Genomic DNA, 18,549 nt, shown 5'->3' on the forward strand with positions numbered 1-18,549 from the left:
GACTGTAGCCCACCAGGCTCCTCTGTCCATGGGATTTTCCAGGCAAGGATACTGGAGTGGGTTGCCATTCCCTTGAGGGATCTTCCCAACTCAGAGATCGAACCCATGTCTCCTTTGGCTCCTGCATAGCAGACGGATTCTTTACCACTGAGCTACTGTGGAAGCCCAATTTAAGAGTTAGAAAGAAATAAATGATGACCCAGAGGGATGGTGTGGGAAGGGGGCTGGGAGGGGTGTTCAGGATGGGGAACACGTGTACACCCGTGGCGGATTCATGTTGATGTATGGCAAAACCAATACAATATTGTAAAATAATTAGCCTCCAATTAAAATAAATAAATTTATATTTAAAAAAAGAAATGATTAAAAACCTGATAAAATGTTATTTTGTTACTATTTTTTAAAAGTTAACTCTTAAATCATAATATTTTTATATTATTTTTTAATCTCAAAGATTAAACAATGTGTTTACATAGTTTTAGTCCCCTGTGTTATTTTTTTCTAAATGTAAGAAACAGCTGGCTGAGCAGTAGGAGAACAAGTTCTTCCCGCTGCTTACTTTTTATAGAGGATGCTATAAGAAAGTGCTGGGCGGCATTAAAAGCCTGCTAGATTTGAGGAGAAAAGTGGAAGAGAGAAGTTAGAAAGGAAGGATTATAATCTTCTGCTATCTTAGTTATTCTCAGTTGAAGATGATTGTAATTATTAAATGCAAGTAAACTTTTCCATTATAATGAAAGTCAAAATTACATATATACACTTGTGTGTGTTAGCCATTTATAAAAAACACAAAGTTACTTTGACATGAAGTTGAAAGACTGAAGTAAAATAATTTTGTGAGTTCTATTCTTATTTGTATCTTCTCAATAAGGGTAATGTCACATGAGAATCATACCATTTTGAGCACCTCTGCTGACTGAATTGTTAGCAAATAGATGGAATCCTCTAGCAAGGCAGTTTAGTGCCTTCAGAGCACCAATCATATGGAGCTTTTCTGTCATGGTACAGTGAAGAAGTTTCTAAAAACGCACAAACCAGCACACACCAACAATTTCGCAAACCCAAATGGACGTGTTGCTAAAAACAAAACAATTACCTTTGGAAAGAAATCTAAGTTATATGAGAAAAGTTGCCTTGTCACTCTTTTGCCTAAATTAAATGTAGCACCACAGCTTTGCCCCACACACAGCAGCAGAACTTGAAGGGTTTCTGACATCCAAACACTGGTATTTGATTTTTTATGTGTGTTGCCTTACCATTAAGGTAAATTTTATTTTTAAAACACTGAAAAATTTTCAAACTTTGTATTAACCTTACCTGTCAATGTAGCAATTTCCTAAATAGTATCTTGCCAAATTCCTACTGATTTTATAACTATATAGGAGCTTAACTTTATAAGTAAATGTACTTTGACACTCTGATATCTTTTTAAAGTATTCTGATCTGAAAAATTGAAAGATTGAAGGCAGGAGGAGAAGGGGACGACAGGATGAGATGGTTGGATGGCATCATGGACTCAGTGGACATGAGTCTGAATAAACTCCGGGAGTTGGTGATGTACCGGGAGGCCTGTCATGCTGCAGTCCATGAGGTCACAAAGAGTCAGACACGACTGAGCAACTGAACTGACTGACTGACCTGAAAAAAAAAAATTCTTGAGAAAAAAAATTTTTCTTGAGAGTAACAAAATCTCTCAGAGTGGATAGCTACACAGATAACCATGGTTCTTTCTAATTAATTTGTCTTTCATATTGTCTACCATTTATCTGGTTGGTTTCAGTTGCCTGGAGCTTTGGCTTGTGTGGTCCTTTCGTGTGTGTGTCTGTGTGTGTGCACATGCTCTGGCTTCCCAGGTGGCACTGTGGTAAAGAATTCTGCCTGCCAATGCAAGAGACTGGGTTTGATCCCTGGGTCGGAAGATACCCTGGAGTAGTAAATGGCAACCCACTCTAGTGTTCTTGCCTGGAAAATTCCATGGACAGAGGAGTCTGGCGGGCTATAGTCCATGGGGTTGCAAAGAGTTGGACATGACTGAGCACACAAGCACACCTGTGTGTGTGTTCAGTTGCTAAGTTGTGTCTGACTCTTGGCGATTGTAGCTTGCCTGGCTCCTCTGTCCATGGAATTTTCCAGGCAAGAATACTGGAGTGGGTTGCCATTTCCTACTCCTGAGAATCTTCCTGACCCAGGGATTTAACTGCATCTCCTGCATCTGACAGACAAATTCTTTACCACTGCACCACCTGGGAAGCTCCTGTCACCTTTTAATTTATATTAGAATATGTAAGTCAGCTATAGAGACTTTACTTAGTAAGCTGAGATGCAGCCCGTGAGTTTAATAAACATTCCCAGGTGAATCTTGTCAGGTTGTTTGAGGACCACTCGTGATAGTGTGCTTCAGGTTCTCACTCCAGATTGCCCACAAGGGTGTTCCTGAAGAAGAGTGGAGAATGTTAAGTGCAGAAATTTCTTAATGCATAAGATTGTTGCAACATATAACTTACTCCCATTTCCCACATCTGTTGTCCTGACATCTGTTGTCAGGAAAAAAAAACAAAACTTGAAAACTATGTTCGGTGGCCTAGCTTTTCATTAAATAGACCAGTCTCCTATCTAGTCATTCCTCAAACTATAGACTCTAAGATATGGCCTTAGCTTTGAGAACAGAAAAGGTGCTCATTTGGTGAAGTGTGTTGTTAGACTTGCATAGTTCATTCATGTCACTTACTGAATAAGTTCCGGGGATGATGTTCATACATCATTAGCCAGCAACTGTTTATTATGTGGGCTAGATCAGAATCATTTCAGATTAAGTTGCAATTGTTCTGTCATATTGAGCATCCGTTCAACTATTGAGTGCTCTTTGTCATATACCACCAAAATCAATGTAGAAATCATACTGTAGTATTATACAAAACAAGTAGACAAATTATAAGAAATCACATATGAAAATAATTTTGTAAAATAATTAAATTTAGTGTTACATTTCATTTGTTGTACTTGAAGCGATATAGTTCAGGGAGTATTTTTGGCAGTCCATATTAACATAATTATTAGAAATTTGATATTCAGCAGGTTCATTGACCTGAAAATGTAAACATGGGCATTTTATGAAGTACTGAACATAATGTTTGAAGTCAGTTTTTTTGTAACATACTGAATAAGATATGGGTTTGTAATTTATCTTTTAACATGCTTTAAGCTCTGTATATCCTAAATAAAATCAGCTTTTTTTTTCATCTTTTTTTAGTTTCTGATGTTAAGACTTCAAGACTATCCATCTTTGTCTCATCTTGTTGTTTATGTACCATCTATTCATGGAAGTAAGGTAACAAGCAAGAGTCTGTTATCAGAATGTTTCTGGGATACTTATGCTAAATATTTAAGTAATTTTTTTGATACATTCTTCAGCATAGCGCTTATCTAAAACATCTAAAATAGTGGCTGGAGTGGTGATCCACCTACAACTGTTTAAATCATTGGGATCATCTACTCTGACTTGAACTAAGCAGAATAAATCCAACTCTCTTTGTTTCAAGTGGGAATTATTCCTACTTTATCAGTCTTTCAAAATATGTTAATTATTGAATACCCTTTTATGTAGAAAAACTCTGTGCCAGGAATCATAGGAGGCACACAAAAGAGGAGGACATGAACCATGTTCTCAAAAAGCTTACCTACTGTTTGTTGGTGAAGTGAAGTGAAGTGAAGTTGCTCAGTCATGTCCTACTCTTTGCAAACCCATGAACTGTAGCCTACCAGGCTCCTCAGTCCATGGAATTTTCCAGACAAGAATACTGGAGTGGGTTGCCATTTCCTTCTCCAGGGGATCTTCCCAACCCAGGGATCGAACCCTGGTCTTCCACATTGTAGGCAGATGCTTTACCATCTGAGCCACTGTTTGTTGGTAGAGGGATAGAAATATATTTGATAGCCAGGGGAAGGGTGAAAATGAAAGAGGTACCCAAAAATGTATAATACAAATCAGCGTATTGGAAATCCTTGAAAAGCGTTGAAAGGGGAGATATTGCTGACTGATGAAATCAGAAAAGATGTTAGTTTCAGGTGATATTTAAAATTACCTTAAAGGATAGTTGTGTTTATAGATAGATTGAGTATTCCAGACCTGGGCTATCTACTTTGGGAGCCATTAGCACATGTGACTATTTAAATTTAAATCAATTAAACTTAAATAAAAGTAAAAATTCAGATCCTTAGTTGTGTTAGCCATATTCCAGATGCTCAATACTAACATTATTGCAGAAAGTTAAAATGAACAACACCTTTGAGACATAAATAGTAAAATCAGAACATGGAAGGTGTAGGGTATGTTTGGAAAATAGTGAATAAGTAAATAGTTTTAAAAGGAGAGCTACCATGGATAGAAGAAAAGTAGTGGAAGAAAAGTCTGGAAAAGTAGCTCATGGCCATATTGTGGAAGTCCTTCATTGGGAGATTCAGAAGCCAGAAGGGAACCAAAAGATTGTTTACCGTGGTAGTAATGGATCAGAGCTGTTTGTTTTGGACACTGAATCTATTTTTGGTATAGGATGGATTAGAAACAAGGCAGACCAGGCACCTGTTAAGGGGTCTTGCGTGCTTGTAATCGTACAGTGGGAGCAGAAATGAAAGGATAGTAATTTCTGAGAGAAGTAGGCAGGGAAAGAAGGTGGAGGTAAAAGACTTTTGCCACATTTTACCCAACAAACTTATCCTTCAACATCTAACCTAAGTATGCCCTGTTTTTCTTTGCTAGATTACTCCAATAACCTCTTACTTAGTCCCATATTTTGTTCATAAGTTCTTTGAGGAATATTTTACACTGAATTATAATTTATGTCTTTATTGCCATACCATAGTATGAACTTATTGAGAGTAAGGACTAAATGGGTTTTACTCTGCATCCTAAACCTTTAGTGAAGTGAAATCTTTAGTGACCACCACACATACATTCAAAATGTTTCTTGAATAAAAAAGTTAATGAGATTTGGGGCCAAAATCACTAGAAATATTTAAAGGAAAAAAGAAAAGAGGATGTAGTTAGGAGTCATCTCAAAGATTGAGTCTCACGAGTACCTTGTAATGGATTCATTGTTTTGTTTTGCTTAGCTCAGGTGAGAGGTAATTCAACATCTTCAGTACTAAAAGCTCTCTTTAAGGGTTTTTCTTTCAGGTAAGTTGGTTTTGAATGAATTTAACATCTTCCCAAACAAGGCCTTCTCTGGTTATTCCAAGAAATTAATGAGCCTTTCTCAAATAGCCAGTCTTAACAGCCTAATAAATACTTAGTGGACACTCTTTGGAAAGTAACACTGCTGACTCTAGTTGTTGCACACTCAGTCTCACAAGGATAGTAACTTAGGTCTTTCGTGATTTCTATGTGTCTGTTACAACCCATCACCAGAAGGATACATATATTTAAATAGGCAGTTTAAAAACTTTTTGAGTCAACTGATTGTCTTAATATAGTTTTCCGAATGTAAATATGGAATTACCTGCATTTTTTAACTACAGAAAACAAAATTAACCCCATTAGAAATTTACTTACCTGTATATTTCAGAGACAGACTCATGAATTCTTTCTTGGATAAAGGTTTATACCATAAAGAAATGGCCAATTTTTTAAAGTAATAATAAAATTTGTATTATTTTATTTACCTGTTAAAGTGATTAAAAATTTCTCACTATCTCAGGCAGTGTCTCAGCTAAAGACATCTATAAAAATATAATGAATAATTGTGCTCAATAAATGATTTCTCTAATCTTATAACGGCTGTTTTCTATAATGGAAATATCTGATGGTATTCTTTGCCTCCTAATTAAAGAGGGAAAAATAAAAGCAGCGCCCTTTAGTAAATTTTTTTTCTTTTGTTTCCCTATGTGTGTGCATTCTGATAGCATCTTCCCTCATCTGTTTTTCACTTTTGAAAACAATCAAAATTCCACCCAAACAAAATAACACAACTTAAAATACAGTCCAAGGTATAGTTACTAGAAAAGCCTAAGATAGACCCCACTGGCTTTTTACTTAACTGTGCATTGCAAACTACTTGCTAGCTACAGTTAGGCATCAGATTAATTTCTTCCTCAGCTCGTATAGATTAGAGTCATTTAGTTGGATTGTGGAAACAATTTTAATGAAACTGTTCTGTTATAGACAGCTGAGAATGAAGATCCTTACGCCACTGTGGAAATGTTATTAGACAAGAAATGTCATTATGGAAATTGCAGTGATGGAGATGTCACATTTTAGGTTACTTTTTTTTGAGATAGCATTTCTTTTTCTTTGTACCCAGTGAACCTCTTTACTATAATCACTGTTTAGCCTCATGTAAGATTAGACATAATCTTACATGAATAGCATTAAGCATCTCTAAATGAATGGCAGTATGTCTCCAAAAGCCTTTTGTAGTCCAGTTAGACTGTAGAAACATAATAAATATGGATATTTTTAAAAGATGGAACAAAATCACATTTTATTTTGACTGAAAGTATTCAGGGATATATTATCTAAATTCCTAATTAATCTTGAATTAACTTTTGCTCTTAATGTTTTTATCCATCGTTTATGGTCCCTCTTCTACAAACACCTAAGACTAACTACAAGAAAACTGTGCTGTACATCTGCTTTTATAGATATGACCCTCTAATAATTTATTAAGATTTTTCACCAAATTTTTTTAGCTTAGCATCTCTCCTTGAGGAATTCATGCCCCCTAAATATAGCTTGAGAGTTGGACTATAATAGACAGTAGAATACCTTCTTCAAAACTGACGTTTATAGATTTTTATTTTCTACTCAAATATCAAATGAAGATATTTTACTATAAATTTAATTCTATTTTTTTCCTAAAAAATCAATGTTTTATATTCCAGTTTGTTGTAGATTGTGAATTCTTTAAAAAAGAGACAAGATCCATACAGCTTCCTGTAACTCATCTTTTTTCCTTTGGTAAGTACTTTGATTTTGGAAATTTTTTTCTTTTTTTTTTTTTTTCAGTTTTTGGCTTCACTGGCTCTTCATTGCTGCATGGGATTTTCTCTAGTTGCAACGCATGGGCTTCCCATTGTGGTGGCATCTTTGTTGTGGAGTGTGTGTTCTAGGTGTGCGGTCTTCAGTAGTTGTGGCTCATGGGCTCTAGAGTATAGACCCAATAGTTGTAGTACATGGGCTTAGTTCCTCTGAGGCATGTAGGATCTTCCTGGATCAGGATCAAACGTGTCTCCTGCATTAGCAGGGAGATTCTTTATCACTGAGCCAACAGGGAAGCTGGATTTTGAAACCCTTAAGAATTGTTTTTCTTTTTGAGAGAGTGTTGATTTATTTTGCCAGTTAGTTATAATAATACAGAACCTTGTAACATTTTTTGTGTGTATTTCTAGTATAGTTCTTAGAATAACCATGTGATGTGACTCAGTGGTTTGATTCTTATTTAGATCATCTGCCCATCTTTTTTTTTTTTTTTTAATTGAGCAGCAGAGCTGTTTGTATGTTTTGGAGATTAATCCTTTGTTTTGCTTTGTTGGCAGACATTTTTATCCCATTCTGGGGGTTATCTTTTCATTTTGTTTATGGCTTCCTTTGCTGTGCAAAAGCTTTTAAGTTTAATTACCCATTTGTTTATTTTTGTTTTCATTTTCATTACTCTAGGAGGTAGATTAAAAATCTTGCTGCAGTTTATGTCAAAGAGTGTTCTGCCTATGGTTTTCTCTATGAGTTTTATAGTGTCCAGCCTTACTTTTAGGTCTTTAATCCAGTTTGAGATTTTTTTGCATATGATGTTAGAGAGTGTTCTGATTTCATTCTTTTACATGTATCAATATCTGGCCAATTTTTCCAGAATAAATTATTGAAAAGATTGTCTTTTCTCCATTGAATAATCTTGCCTCCTTTTTCACAGATTAAGTGACTGTCGGAGTGTGAGTTTATCTCTGCACTTTCTGTCATGTTCCATTGATCTATTTTTCTGTTTTTGTGCTGGAACCATACTGTTTTGATTACTGTAATGTGTAGTATAGTCTGAGGTCAGGAAGCCTGATTCTTCCAGCTTCTCAAGATTGCTTTGGCTATTTGTGGTCGTCTGTGTTTCTACACATATTGTAAAATTTTTTGTTCTATTTCTGAGTAAACTACCATTTGTAATTGATAGGGATTGCATTGAATCTGTAGATTGCTTTGAGTAGTATAGTCATTTTCACAGTATTGATTCTTTTGATCCAAGAACATGCTGTATCTCTCCATCTGTTTGTGTTGTCTTTGATTTCTTCATTGGTATCTTGTAGTTTTCTGAGTACAGGTCTTTAAGTTCTGTAGATAGGTTTATTCCTAAGTATTATATTCTTTTGTTGTGATGGTAAATGGGATCTTAGAGGAAATGCTTTCAGTTCTTCATAAATTTTGCTGTGGGTTTGTCATACATGGCCTTTATAGGTTGAGGTATGTTCCCTCTGTGTCCACTTTCTGGAGAGTTTTTACTATAAATGGATTTTGAATTTTGTCAAAAGCTTTTTCTGTATCTGTTGAGATTATCATATGGTTTTTATTCTTCAGTTTGTTAGTATGGTGTACCACATTGATTAATTCATATATATTGAAATGATCCATTGGTGGTTATTTAGTAGCATACTGTTTAGCCTCCATGTGTTTGTATTTCGTTTTTATAGTTGTTTTTTTCCTGTATTCTAATCACATAGCATTGTGGTCAGAAAAGATACTTGATATGATTTCAGTTTTCTTAAATTTACTGAGGCTTGATTTGTGACCAAGACGTGATCCACCCTGGAGAATGTCCCATGTGCACTTGAGAAGAAAGGGTATTCTGTTACTTTTGAATGAAACAGTTTTACGAATCAACTAAGTCTGTCTGGTCTAATATGTCATTTAATGCTTGTGTTTCCTTGTAATTTCCTGTCTGGCCATTGGTGATGTTGTTCATCAGCTGCTCATTTGTGTCCAACTCTTTGCAGTCCCATGGATTGCAGCATGCCAGGCTTCCCTTGTCCTTCACCATCTCCTGGAGCTTGCTCAAACTCAAGTCCATTGAGTTGGTGATGCTATCCAACCGTCTCATCCTCTGTCGTCCCCTTCTCCTGCCTTCAGTCTTTCCCAGCATCAGGGTCTTTTCTAAGGAGTCAGTTCTTTGCATCAGGTGGCCAAAGTATTAGAATTTCAGCCTCAGCATCAGTCCTTCCAACGAATATTCAGGATTGAGTTCCTTTAGGATGGACTGGGTGGATCTCCTTGCAGTCCAAGGGACTCTCAAGAATCTTCTCCAACACCACAGTTCAAAAGTCCATTGGTGTAAGTGGCTGTTAAAGACCCCACACTGTTATTGTGTTACTGTCGATTTCCTCTTTTATGGCTGTTAGCATTTGCCTTAGGTAGTGAGATGCTCCTATGTTGAGTGGATAAATATTTACAATTGTTATGTCTTCTTGGATAGATCTCTTGATCATTATGTAGTATCCTTCCTTGTCTCTTCCAACAGTCTTTGTCTGTGTTGGGCCTATCAACACTTTAATAATAAATATGTTCTTTCTAAAATCTTTAGGGTGTGAGTCAGACTAAAAATGTTTTTAAGTTAAGTACAATGTTTAGCTTCTGATTTCTTTTTTTGCCATAGTGAAAAGCAAAATTTTAAATTATTTCTTACCTCATTAGAATTTATAAAACATGCAAAAGATAGTCCATCTTTCTTGTAAAAAAGGTTAGTACAATGAATGGTATTTCAAATTAGAGCAAGTAAAGTGTGAAGGACACTTCATATCTAATAGTTTTTCTCCTATTGTTCATTTTGAGTTGCCTTAAATTCAGTGCTGTATTTTAAAATAATGGTTACAGCAGGTACTCATTAAAATGGTTTGTAGTTGAATGTCTAAGCAGTGTGTCTTCAAAGTGATTTATTAATCCCAAATTGATGGTACACCTTCTATTTAAGAAATTTGTTTACATGTTGATCAAATTTTCTTACATCTGTTTTCCTAAATTCAATTATTGATCCTGTATAATAGTTATGAGAACTCAACATTATGAAAAAACTGGTTATTTGTTTTAGCTGGTGCTAAATGTGCCTGACAGAATCTTAACATCATATAGTATTTATTTTTTGATTATTAGAATTTTAGTGATATACTTGGTAATTATTTCAAGCCTTTTCTGTCTGTTGCACAGTGGTGGTTTGTCCTATTGTTTTCTCTTTTCAAAGAAGCATCTGAACACTTGTATTTGCATATTCTTATCCAAAGGCATTCACATCTAAGTGGGTGTAATTTTTAAAATTGATTAAGATGTTCTTAAAAAATAGAGAAAATAGCTACCAAGAAAGCATACCTTTTTGAAATTGGAAATCTGTAGTGATTTTTTAAAACAACTAAATGTTATTGAAAGTCTTTTAAAAAAACTAAAAATAGAGCTACCATATGACCCAGCAATCTCGCTCCTGAGCACACACCCTGTTGTTCAGTCGCACAGTCGTGTCTGACTGTTTGCAACCCCAGGGACTGCAGCACGCCAGGCCTTGCTGTCCCTCACCATCCCCCGGAGTTTGCCCAAGTTCATGTCCACTTGCGTTGGTGATAACACCCAGACAGCTTATCTTCTGACACCCTCTTCTTCTGCCTTCAATCTTTCCCAGCATCAGGGACTTTGCCAGTGAGTTGGCTGTTCATATCAAGTGACCAAAATACTGGAGCTTCAGCTTCAGCATCAGTCCTTCCAGTGAGTATTCAGGGTTTATTTCCTTTAAGATTGACTGATTTGATCTCCTTGCTGTCCAGGGGGTTCTCAGGAGTCTTCTCCAGCACCACAGTTTGAAGGCATCACACTGCCTTCTTCATGGTCCGGCTCTTATAACTGTATGTAACCACTGGGAAGACCATAGCCTTGACTATATGGACCTTTATCAGCAGAGTGATGTCTCTGCTTTTCCACACAACTGTCTAGGTTTGTAATAGCTTTCCTGTCAAGAAGCAATCATCTTCTGATTTCATGGCTGCAGTCACCATCTGTAGTGATTTTAGAGCCCAAGAAGAGGAAATCTGTCACTGCTGCCACCTTTTCTACTTCTATTTGCCATGAAGCAATGGAGCCAGATACCATGATCTTAGTTTTTTTAATATTTAGTTTTAAGCTGACTCTTTTTCACTCTCCTTCACACTCATCAAGAGGCTCTTTAGCCCCTCTGCTTTCTGCCATTTGAGTCATATTATCTTTATATCTGAGGTTGTTGATGTTTCTCTCACATATTTTGATTCTAGCTTGTAACTTATCCAGCCTGGCATTTCTCATGTTGTGCTCAGCATATAGATTAAATAAACAAGATGACAATAGACAGCCCTGTCATATTCCTTTCTCGATCTTGAACCAATCAGTTGTTCCATACAGGATTCTAACTGTTACATCTTGACCCATATACAGATTTCTCAGGAGACAGGTAAGGTGGTCTGGTATTCCCATCTCTTTAAGAGCTTTCCTCAATTTTTTATGACCCACACAGTCAAAGGCTTTGGCATAGTTGATGAAATGGAGGTAGATGTTTTTCTGGAATTCACTTGCTTTCTCTATGATCCAGTGAATGTTGGCAGTTTGATTTCTGATTCCTCTACCTTTTCTAAACCCAGTTTGGACATCTGAAAGTTCTTAGTTCATGTAATGCTGAAGGGTAGCATGTAAGATTTTAAGCATGACCTGTTACCATGGGAGATATACCTTGAGAAAACCATAATTCAGAGAGGCACATGTACAGCTGTGTTCATTGCAGCACTGTTTACAACAGCCAGGACATGGGAACAGCCTAAATGCCCATCGGCAGATAAGTGGATAAAAAGTCTACAAATGGTAAATGCTGGAGAGGGTGTGGAGAAAAGGAAACCCTCTTGTCCTGTTGGTGGGAATGTAAATTGATACCACCACTATGGAAGACAGTATGGAGATTCTGTAAAAAACTAGGAATAAAAGCACCGTATGACCCAATAGTCCCACTCCTAGGCATATATCCTGAGAAAACCAAAACTGAAAAAGATATTTGTACCCCAGTATTCTGGAGAAGGCAATGACAACCCACTCCAGTACTCTTGCCTGGAAAATCCCATGGCGGAAGAGGCTGGTAGGCTGCAGTCCATGGGGTCACTAAGAGTCAGGCACGACTGGGTAACTTTACTTACACTTTTCACTTTCATGCATTGGAGAAGGAAATGGCAACCCACTCCAGTATTCTTGCCTGGAGAATCCCAGGGATGGGGGAGCCTGGTGGGCTGCCATCTGTGGGGTTGCACAGAGTCGGACACGACTGAAGCGATTTAGCAGCAGCAGCAGCAACCCCAGTGTTCATTGTAGCACTATTACAATAGCTAGAATATGGAAACAAGCTAGATGTCCATTGACGAATGAATGGATGAAGAGGCTGTGGTACATATATACAATGGAATATTACTCAGCCATAAAAGAACACATTTGAGTCAGTTCTAGTGAGGTGGATGAACCTAGAGTCTATTATACAGAGTGAAGTAAGTCAGAAAGAGAAAAAAGTAAATATTGTATACTAACGCATATATATGGAGTCTAGAAAGATGTTAGTGATGAATTTATTTGCAGGGCCGCAATGGAGAAACAGACATAGAGAACAGACTTTGGACACAGGAGGAGGGGGGAAGAGAGGGTGAGATGTATGGAGAGAGTAACATGGAAACATATTACCATATGTAAAATAGATAGCCATTGGGAATTTGCTGTATGACTCAGGGAACTCAAACAGGGGCTCTGTATCTACCTAGAGGGTAGGATGCAGAGATGGGAGGGAGGGCCAAAAGGGAGGGGACATATGTATACTGATTCTTGTTGATGTTTGACAGAAAACAACAAGTCTGTAAAGCAATTATCCTTCAATTTAAAAATAAATTTAAAAAAAGATGTGGTACATATACACAATGGAATCCCACATAATACACAATGGAATAATTCAGCCATAAAAAGGGATGAAATTGGGACATTTGTAGTGGTGTGGATGGATCTAGAGTCTGTTGTATAGAGTGAAGTAAGGCAGAAAGAGAAAAACAAATATTAAATAATATCATATATACGGAATCTAGAAAAATAGTACAGATGAACCTATTTGCAGGGCAGAAATAGAGACACAGACATAGAGAACAGACATGTAGACACAGTGAGGAGGGTAGGACAAGTTGAGAGAGTATCATTGAAACATATATGTTACCATATGTAACATAGATAGCTAGTAGGAAGTTGCTATACAGGAAACTCAATCTGGTACTCAACCTAGAGGGGTAGGTTTGAGAAGAGGAGTGGAAGGGAGGTTCAGGAGGGAGGGGACATATGTATACATGTAGCTGATAAACTTTGGTTGTTTAACAACAGCAAAATTAATGTAATACTATAAAGCAATTATACTCCAATAATAAAATTTTTTAAATGAATAAAGTCATTATAAATGTTCTGGTTTTGTCCAGAATTTATTTAATGAGGATTGAATTTTTAGAAGTCCATTCTTCCATACCAAAAGCAAGAACCTATAAACTCTTTAAATATCAAAAATATGTTGGCATTATTTAGACATTATTTAAAGTCATTACTTTTGTACTTTAAAAAATATATTTTTTTGGTATTCTAAGTAATACAGTCTTTTGATTCAACAGGATTATCTTCAAGGAAAGTGATATTAAATACAAGTGGTCTGTTCTATAATATAGAGCTTCTGAACTTTGGACAGGTAATTAATTATCTTGACAATAACAAGGACTTGATTTCACTTTACTGCTTAGTTAAACTTACAAACCTGTTTTTTTGTTTTTTCCTTTGTGGTCAAACTCTATTAGATATACCAAGCTTTTAAAATCAACGTGGTAAGCAAGTGCTCAGGAGTCAAAGGTAAGTATATTTTCTGAAAAAATAGTTTTGTCATTTGAAGAATCTTTAGGTTTTCTTCACTGGAATTTTCTGTAATACTTATTTTTCCATATATGTAAATTAATATTTAATATATGATAATAGAAAAGCTGTTTATATTTCCAATTAATTTAACATAGACCCTTTTTAACAGTAAAAATATTGATCGGTTTTAAATATTTACATTTAAAAAATACTGAATATCTTGCTGTCCTATTGTAATAGTAATTGACATTTAGCTGTTTAATTTTTTCTAATTTCTTAGTACTTCCCATATGTTCGAATATCTTTTTGTAGGCCTAATTAAACATTAGTGAATTCTCCCTAATTTCTTATCATGTGCTATAACTCTTACTGATTATTTCTTAATGAAATGAGTAATTGTATAAATGCAAATATCAGCATGCCTGTGTGCATGCTAAGTAGTTTCAGTCACGGCTGACTCTTTTGCAACCCTGTGGATTGTAGCCCACCAGGCTCCTCTGTCCATGGGAGTCTCCAGGCAAGAATACTGGAGTGGGTTGCCAGCCCTCTTCAGGGGAATCTTCCCAACCCAGAGATGGAACTCACATCTCTTATGTCTCCTGCATCGGCAGCCAGGTTCTTTACCACTAGCGCCACCCGGAAAGCCCATCTATAGTTATGTATCACAGTAGCTTAGATCACATTTAGTAATATAAAGTTAGTAATATATATTTCCTTTATGTTTTCACAGAGGAAATTACTAGTATCTATAAACTCCATATTCCCTGGTCTTATGAAGATTCACTAACCATTGCACAGTAAGTAAATCAAAGAATTTACCTTAAACTTTGGTGTTTTTGAATAATACATATTTTACTTTGTTTATTTAAATCATAGTAAAATTTTAGTGAAATTATTATAGTGCCTTTTAGTAAAATATAGGTTTCCTTTATGTAGCATTGTGCTCATAAGTTAATACATATAATATTATAACATATCGTATTCTTATTTAAGCAGTGTAGAATTTAACCTTACTTGCATCAAACAGGAACCCCTTTCCAACCTCTCCCCCAACTCCTGTGTGTGTCATCTAGCTTCCTTACAGTATTTCATTGTGTGGTACTGAGTATTGACTTAGCCATGTTTATTTCACAGCATTTTGTATTTGAAAATGCATTGTTTATATTTTCAGGGTTCCATCGTCCACTGAAATTTCTGTGAAACTCCATATTGCTCAACCCGATAATGATAGCCATGTAGCATTACTAAAAATGTACACATCATCAGACTGTCAATATGAGGTAAGTTATATGTTTGCTTAATTTTTAAGATTTAGTTATAGAATAAACTGGAAATACTTGGATTCCTTTTTAGAACTTTCTTAGGGTAAACCAGAATTAGTAGGTCAAGTGAATAGAATCTGTCCTACAACCAAGCTTCAGTTGACCTATACTATGAGTTATTTTGGTTTTTGGAAGTTATTGGTGCTTTGATATCTTGCTTTATGTTTCCAGCATTGAAGGATTCTGCAGGGATGTAATGGTTTCAACTTGTGCCTTCATGTTTCTAATACTATAGAGATAGGAAGAGCTGCATTAGTAATTTGGCTCCAAATACTGCATGCTGTCAGGATGTCCATATTTTAACAAATATTTTATTTTCAAAAAAGTCCAAATTTAGATATTTTACAATTTCTCTGTGAAAGATATATTCCCTTTTCCCAGACTTTCTAATATATAAGGAGGTGTATTTATGGTAGAGATAATTAATGAATGATGAATTTCTTTTTACAATATTGTTTTTGCTCAAATTTTACTATATGTGCTCTGTTTGTTCCTGGGATTATATCATGTGAAACCTATTTTTATTAAATTTATTCAGTTGTTTTGCTTAGCTTTTTTTAGTACCATACAATTGTAGGTTTGAGATTTAAAAGTACAAGTTACATAGAAAATTGATTAATTTGTGCTTAATTTTTCAGCAAATAAATGTATAAATTCTAGATTCAATCATTCAATGAATTCCTTTAGCTTGTATGATCTGGTCATAAGATATCCCGATTAATTAACTATATTAATTAGTAAAAGTTTACTCATGTATCATAGCATTCATCCAATCAGAAATAATTTGATTAAGGGCAAAGTTCTGAACAGTAAACTGCAGTTGCTAGAAATTAAATGTTGATGGTTTGGAGAATTCTTTTCAGATCTTGAGTTCCTTTAGGTTCATCATTATAACAGAGTAGTGATTATGATTGTTGTAGAGTGCTCATTTAATAAAATGTGAGTGTAGGAAAAATAACCTTTATAAATAATTGTTTTTTAAACTAGGTGACAGTTAAGACTTCCTTTTCACAAATACTTGGACAGGTAAGAGAGCCTTCTTGTCAGTTATTTATTGCCTTGTGAATAGATACTCTAAGACAGAAGTTGTAAGCATTTCTGTAAAGGACCAGATAATAAATGTTTAGGCAAATTATATATAGTCTCTTGCTGCTGCTGCTGCTGCCACTACTTCAGCTACTTTTTTATTCTTTTCTCTCACATTAATAAAATCTGAAAGCCATTCTTGGCACACAGTTGATAGTTGGCCACCCCTGTCTTTAAGGTGATGTTTTCATGTTTGATACTTCCTAAAAATGAAAATTGCTTCCTAATTTTTAAATGAATGTTATATTAAAATTTCTATGCTGTATTCATATCCCAATAAAATCTCTAAGTTCTATCATATAAATGAACATTTTCAAGAACTTTTTATGTTGTACATGCTCAGGTTGTAAAGGTAATTTATATTAAAAATAAACATATTGAAAAATTCATTTGGGGAGTTTCTTTATAAGATTTGTGGCTTCCCTGGTGGCTCAGGTGGTAAAGAGGCCACCTATAATCCAGGAAACCTGGGTTTGGTCCCTGGGTGGAAATATCCCATGGAGAAGGAAATGGCAACCCACTCCAGTATTCTTGCCTGACAAATCCCATGGACAGAGGAGCCTGGTACGCTACAGTCCCTGGGGTCGTTAAGAGTTGGGCAAAACTGAGCGACTAACACTTTCTATGATTCATAGGCAAATAGTTTTACAAAAATAACATATCAAGTCATAGAACTACTATAGTCTATTCAACATCATTTTAATTTGCAAAATTGCACAATCTGGACATAAGTAATAGTGATCTGTCAAAGAAATTATAGTTTTAAAATTCACTAAAAATTTTATTGTATCATTACTTTCATTTTATTTTTTGGTTTGTAATGTTTTGCAGTATAGGCATAACAAAATTTTTAAGTCATTTAATTCTATAACTATCTGTTCAGTCATTCAGTTGTGTCCAACTCTTTGCAACCCCATGGACTGCAGCATGCCAGGCTTCCTTGTCCTTTACCAACTCCCAGAGCTTGCTCAAACTCATGTCCATCGAATCTGTGATCCCATCCAACCATCTCATCCTCTGTTGTACCCTTCTCTTCCCACCTTCAATCTTTCCCAGCATCAGGGTCTTTTCAAATGAGTCAGTTCTTTGCATTACGTGGCCAAAGTATTGGAACTTCAGCTTCAGCATCAGTCCTTCCAGTGAATATTCAGGACTGATTTCCTTTAGGATTGACTGGTTTAATTTCCTTCCTGTCAAGACAGGAGTCTTCCAGCACCACAGTTCGAAGGCATTAATTCTTCAGTGCTCAGCCTTTTTTATTGTCCAGCTCTCAATCCATACATGACTACTGGAAAAACCATACCTTCGACTAGACAGACCTTTGTTGGCAAAGTAACGTCTCTGCTTTTTATAATGCTGTCTAGGTTTGTCATAGCTTTTCTTCCAAGGAGCAAGCATCTTTTAATTTCATGGCTGCAGTCACCGCCCACAGTGATTTTAGAGCCCAAGAAAATAAAATCTGTCACTGTTTCCATTGTTTCCCATCTATTTGCCATGAAGTGATGGGACCAGATGCCATGATCTTAGTTTTTTTAAGGTTGAGTTTTAAGCCAGGTTTTTTACGCTCCTCTTTCACTTTCATCTAGAGGCTCTTTAGTTCCTCTTCACTTTCTGCCATAAGGGTGGTATCATCTGCGTATCTGAGTTTATTGATATTTCTCCCAGCAATCTTGATTCCAGCTTATGCTTCATCCAGCCCACCATTTCACATTATATAGACTGCATATAAGTTAAATAAGCAAGGTGACAATATATAGCCTTGATGTACTCTTTTCCTGATTTGCTTAATAAACATATCTTATAAAAAAGTTTGCAAAAATTTGCTACACAATTTATATTTTCTCTTTTATGCATTTGATAAAAATTTAGATAAACATTTCTAATATACCACATATTCTTAGCATTTATTTTACATAGAACTTTTATGCCCATTACTGGAGATACCTTTGTGGTTGTGTCAGAAAATGTATAAAGTGAAGAACAAGTTTATTTCATGTAAAAGTATACTTACATCATTAACATTAACATTCAGAAATTGCCCATTTGTCTGTTTTCTAGGTAGTTAGATTTCATGGTGGAGCGCTTCCTGCTTATGTCATATCTAGTATCCTTCTCGCTTATGGAGGACAGTTATACTCTCTTTTCTCAACAGGTAAGAATATTTCTATTCCTCTCTCCCTCTCTTCCTTCCCTAGTGGTTTATTACTAATTTTTTTGTCCTACATGTAGCTAATGAGGACACGTCAATTTCCTTGT

At 35.7% G+C, this 18,549-nt stretch overlaps 1 protein-coding gene across 2 annotated transcripts in view; it reads left to right on the plus strand.

Moving 5' to 3' along the window:
• PGAP1 (post-GPI attachment to proteins 1) overlaps window positions 1-18,549 on the plus strand; it is a 78,391-nt gene that overhangs the window by 38,169 nt on the left and 21,673 nt on the right. For both annotated transcript variants that reach the window (XM_005676296.3, XM_013970627.2), the window contains 8 exons: window positions 3,251-3,328; window positions 6,877-6,952; window positions 13,651-13,724; window positions 13,831-13,882; window positions 14,616-14,682; window positions 15,057-15,165; window positions 16,195-16,233; window positions 18,352-18,445. In XM_005676296.3, coding sequence (XP_005676353.1) covers window positions 3,251-3,328; window positions 6,877-6,952; window positions 13,651-13,724; window positions 13,831-13,882; window positions 14,616-14,682; window positions 15,057-15,165; window positions 16,195-16,233; window positions 18,352-18,445 — 589 coding nt within the window. The remainder of the gene's footprint in view (window positions 1-3,250; window positions 3,329-6,876; window positions 6,953-13,650; window positions 13,725-13,830; window positions 13,883-14,615; window positions 14,683-15,056; window positions 15,166-16,194; window positions 16,234-18,351; window positions 18,446-18,549) is intronic.

Source organism: Capra hircus, chromosome 2 (assembly GCF_001704415.2).
Source record: "Capra hircus breed San Clemente chromosome 2, ASM170441v1, whole genome shotgun sequence".
NCBI classification, from domain to species: Eukaryota; Metazoa; Chordata; class Mammalia; order Artiodactyla; family Bovidae; genus Capra; species Capra hircus.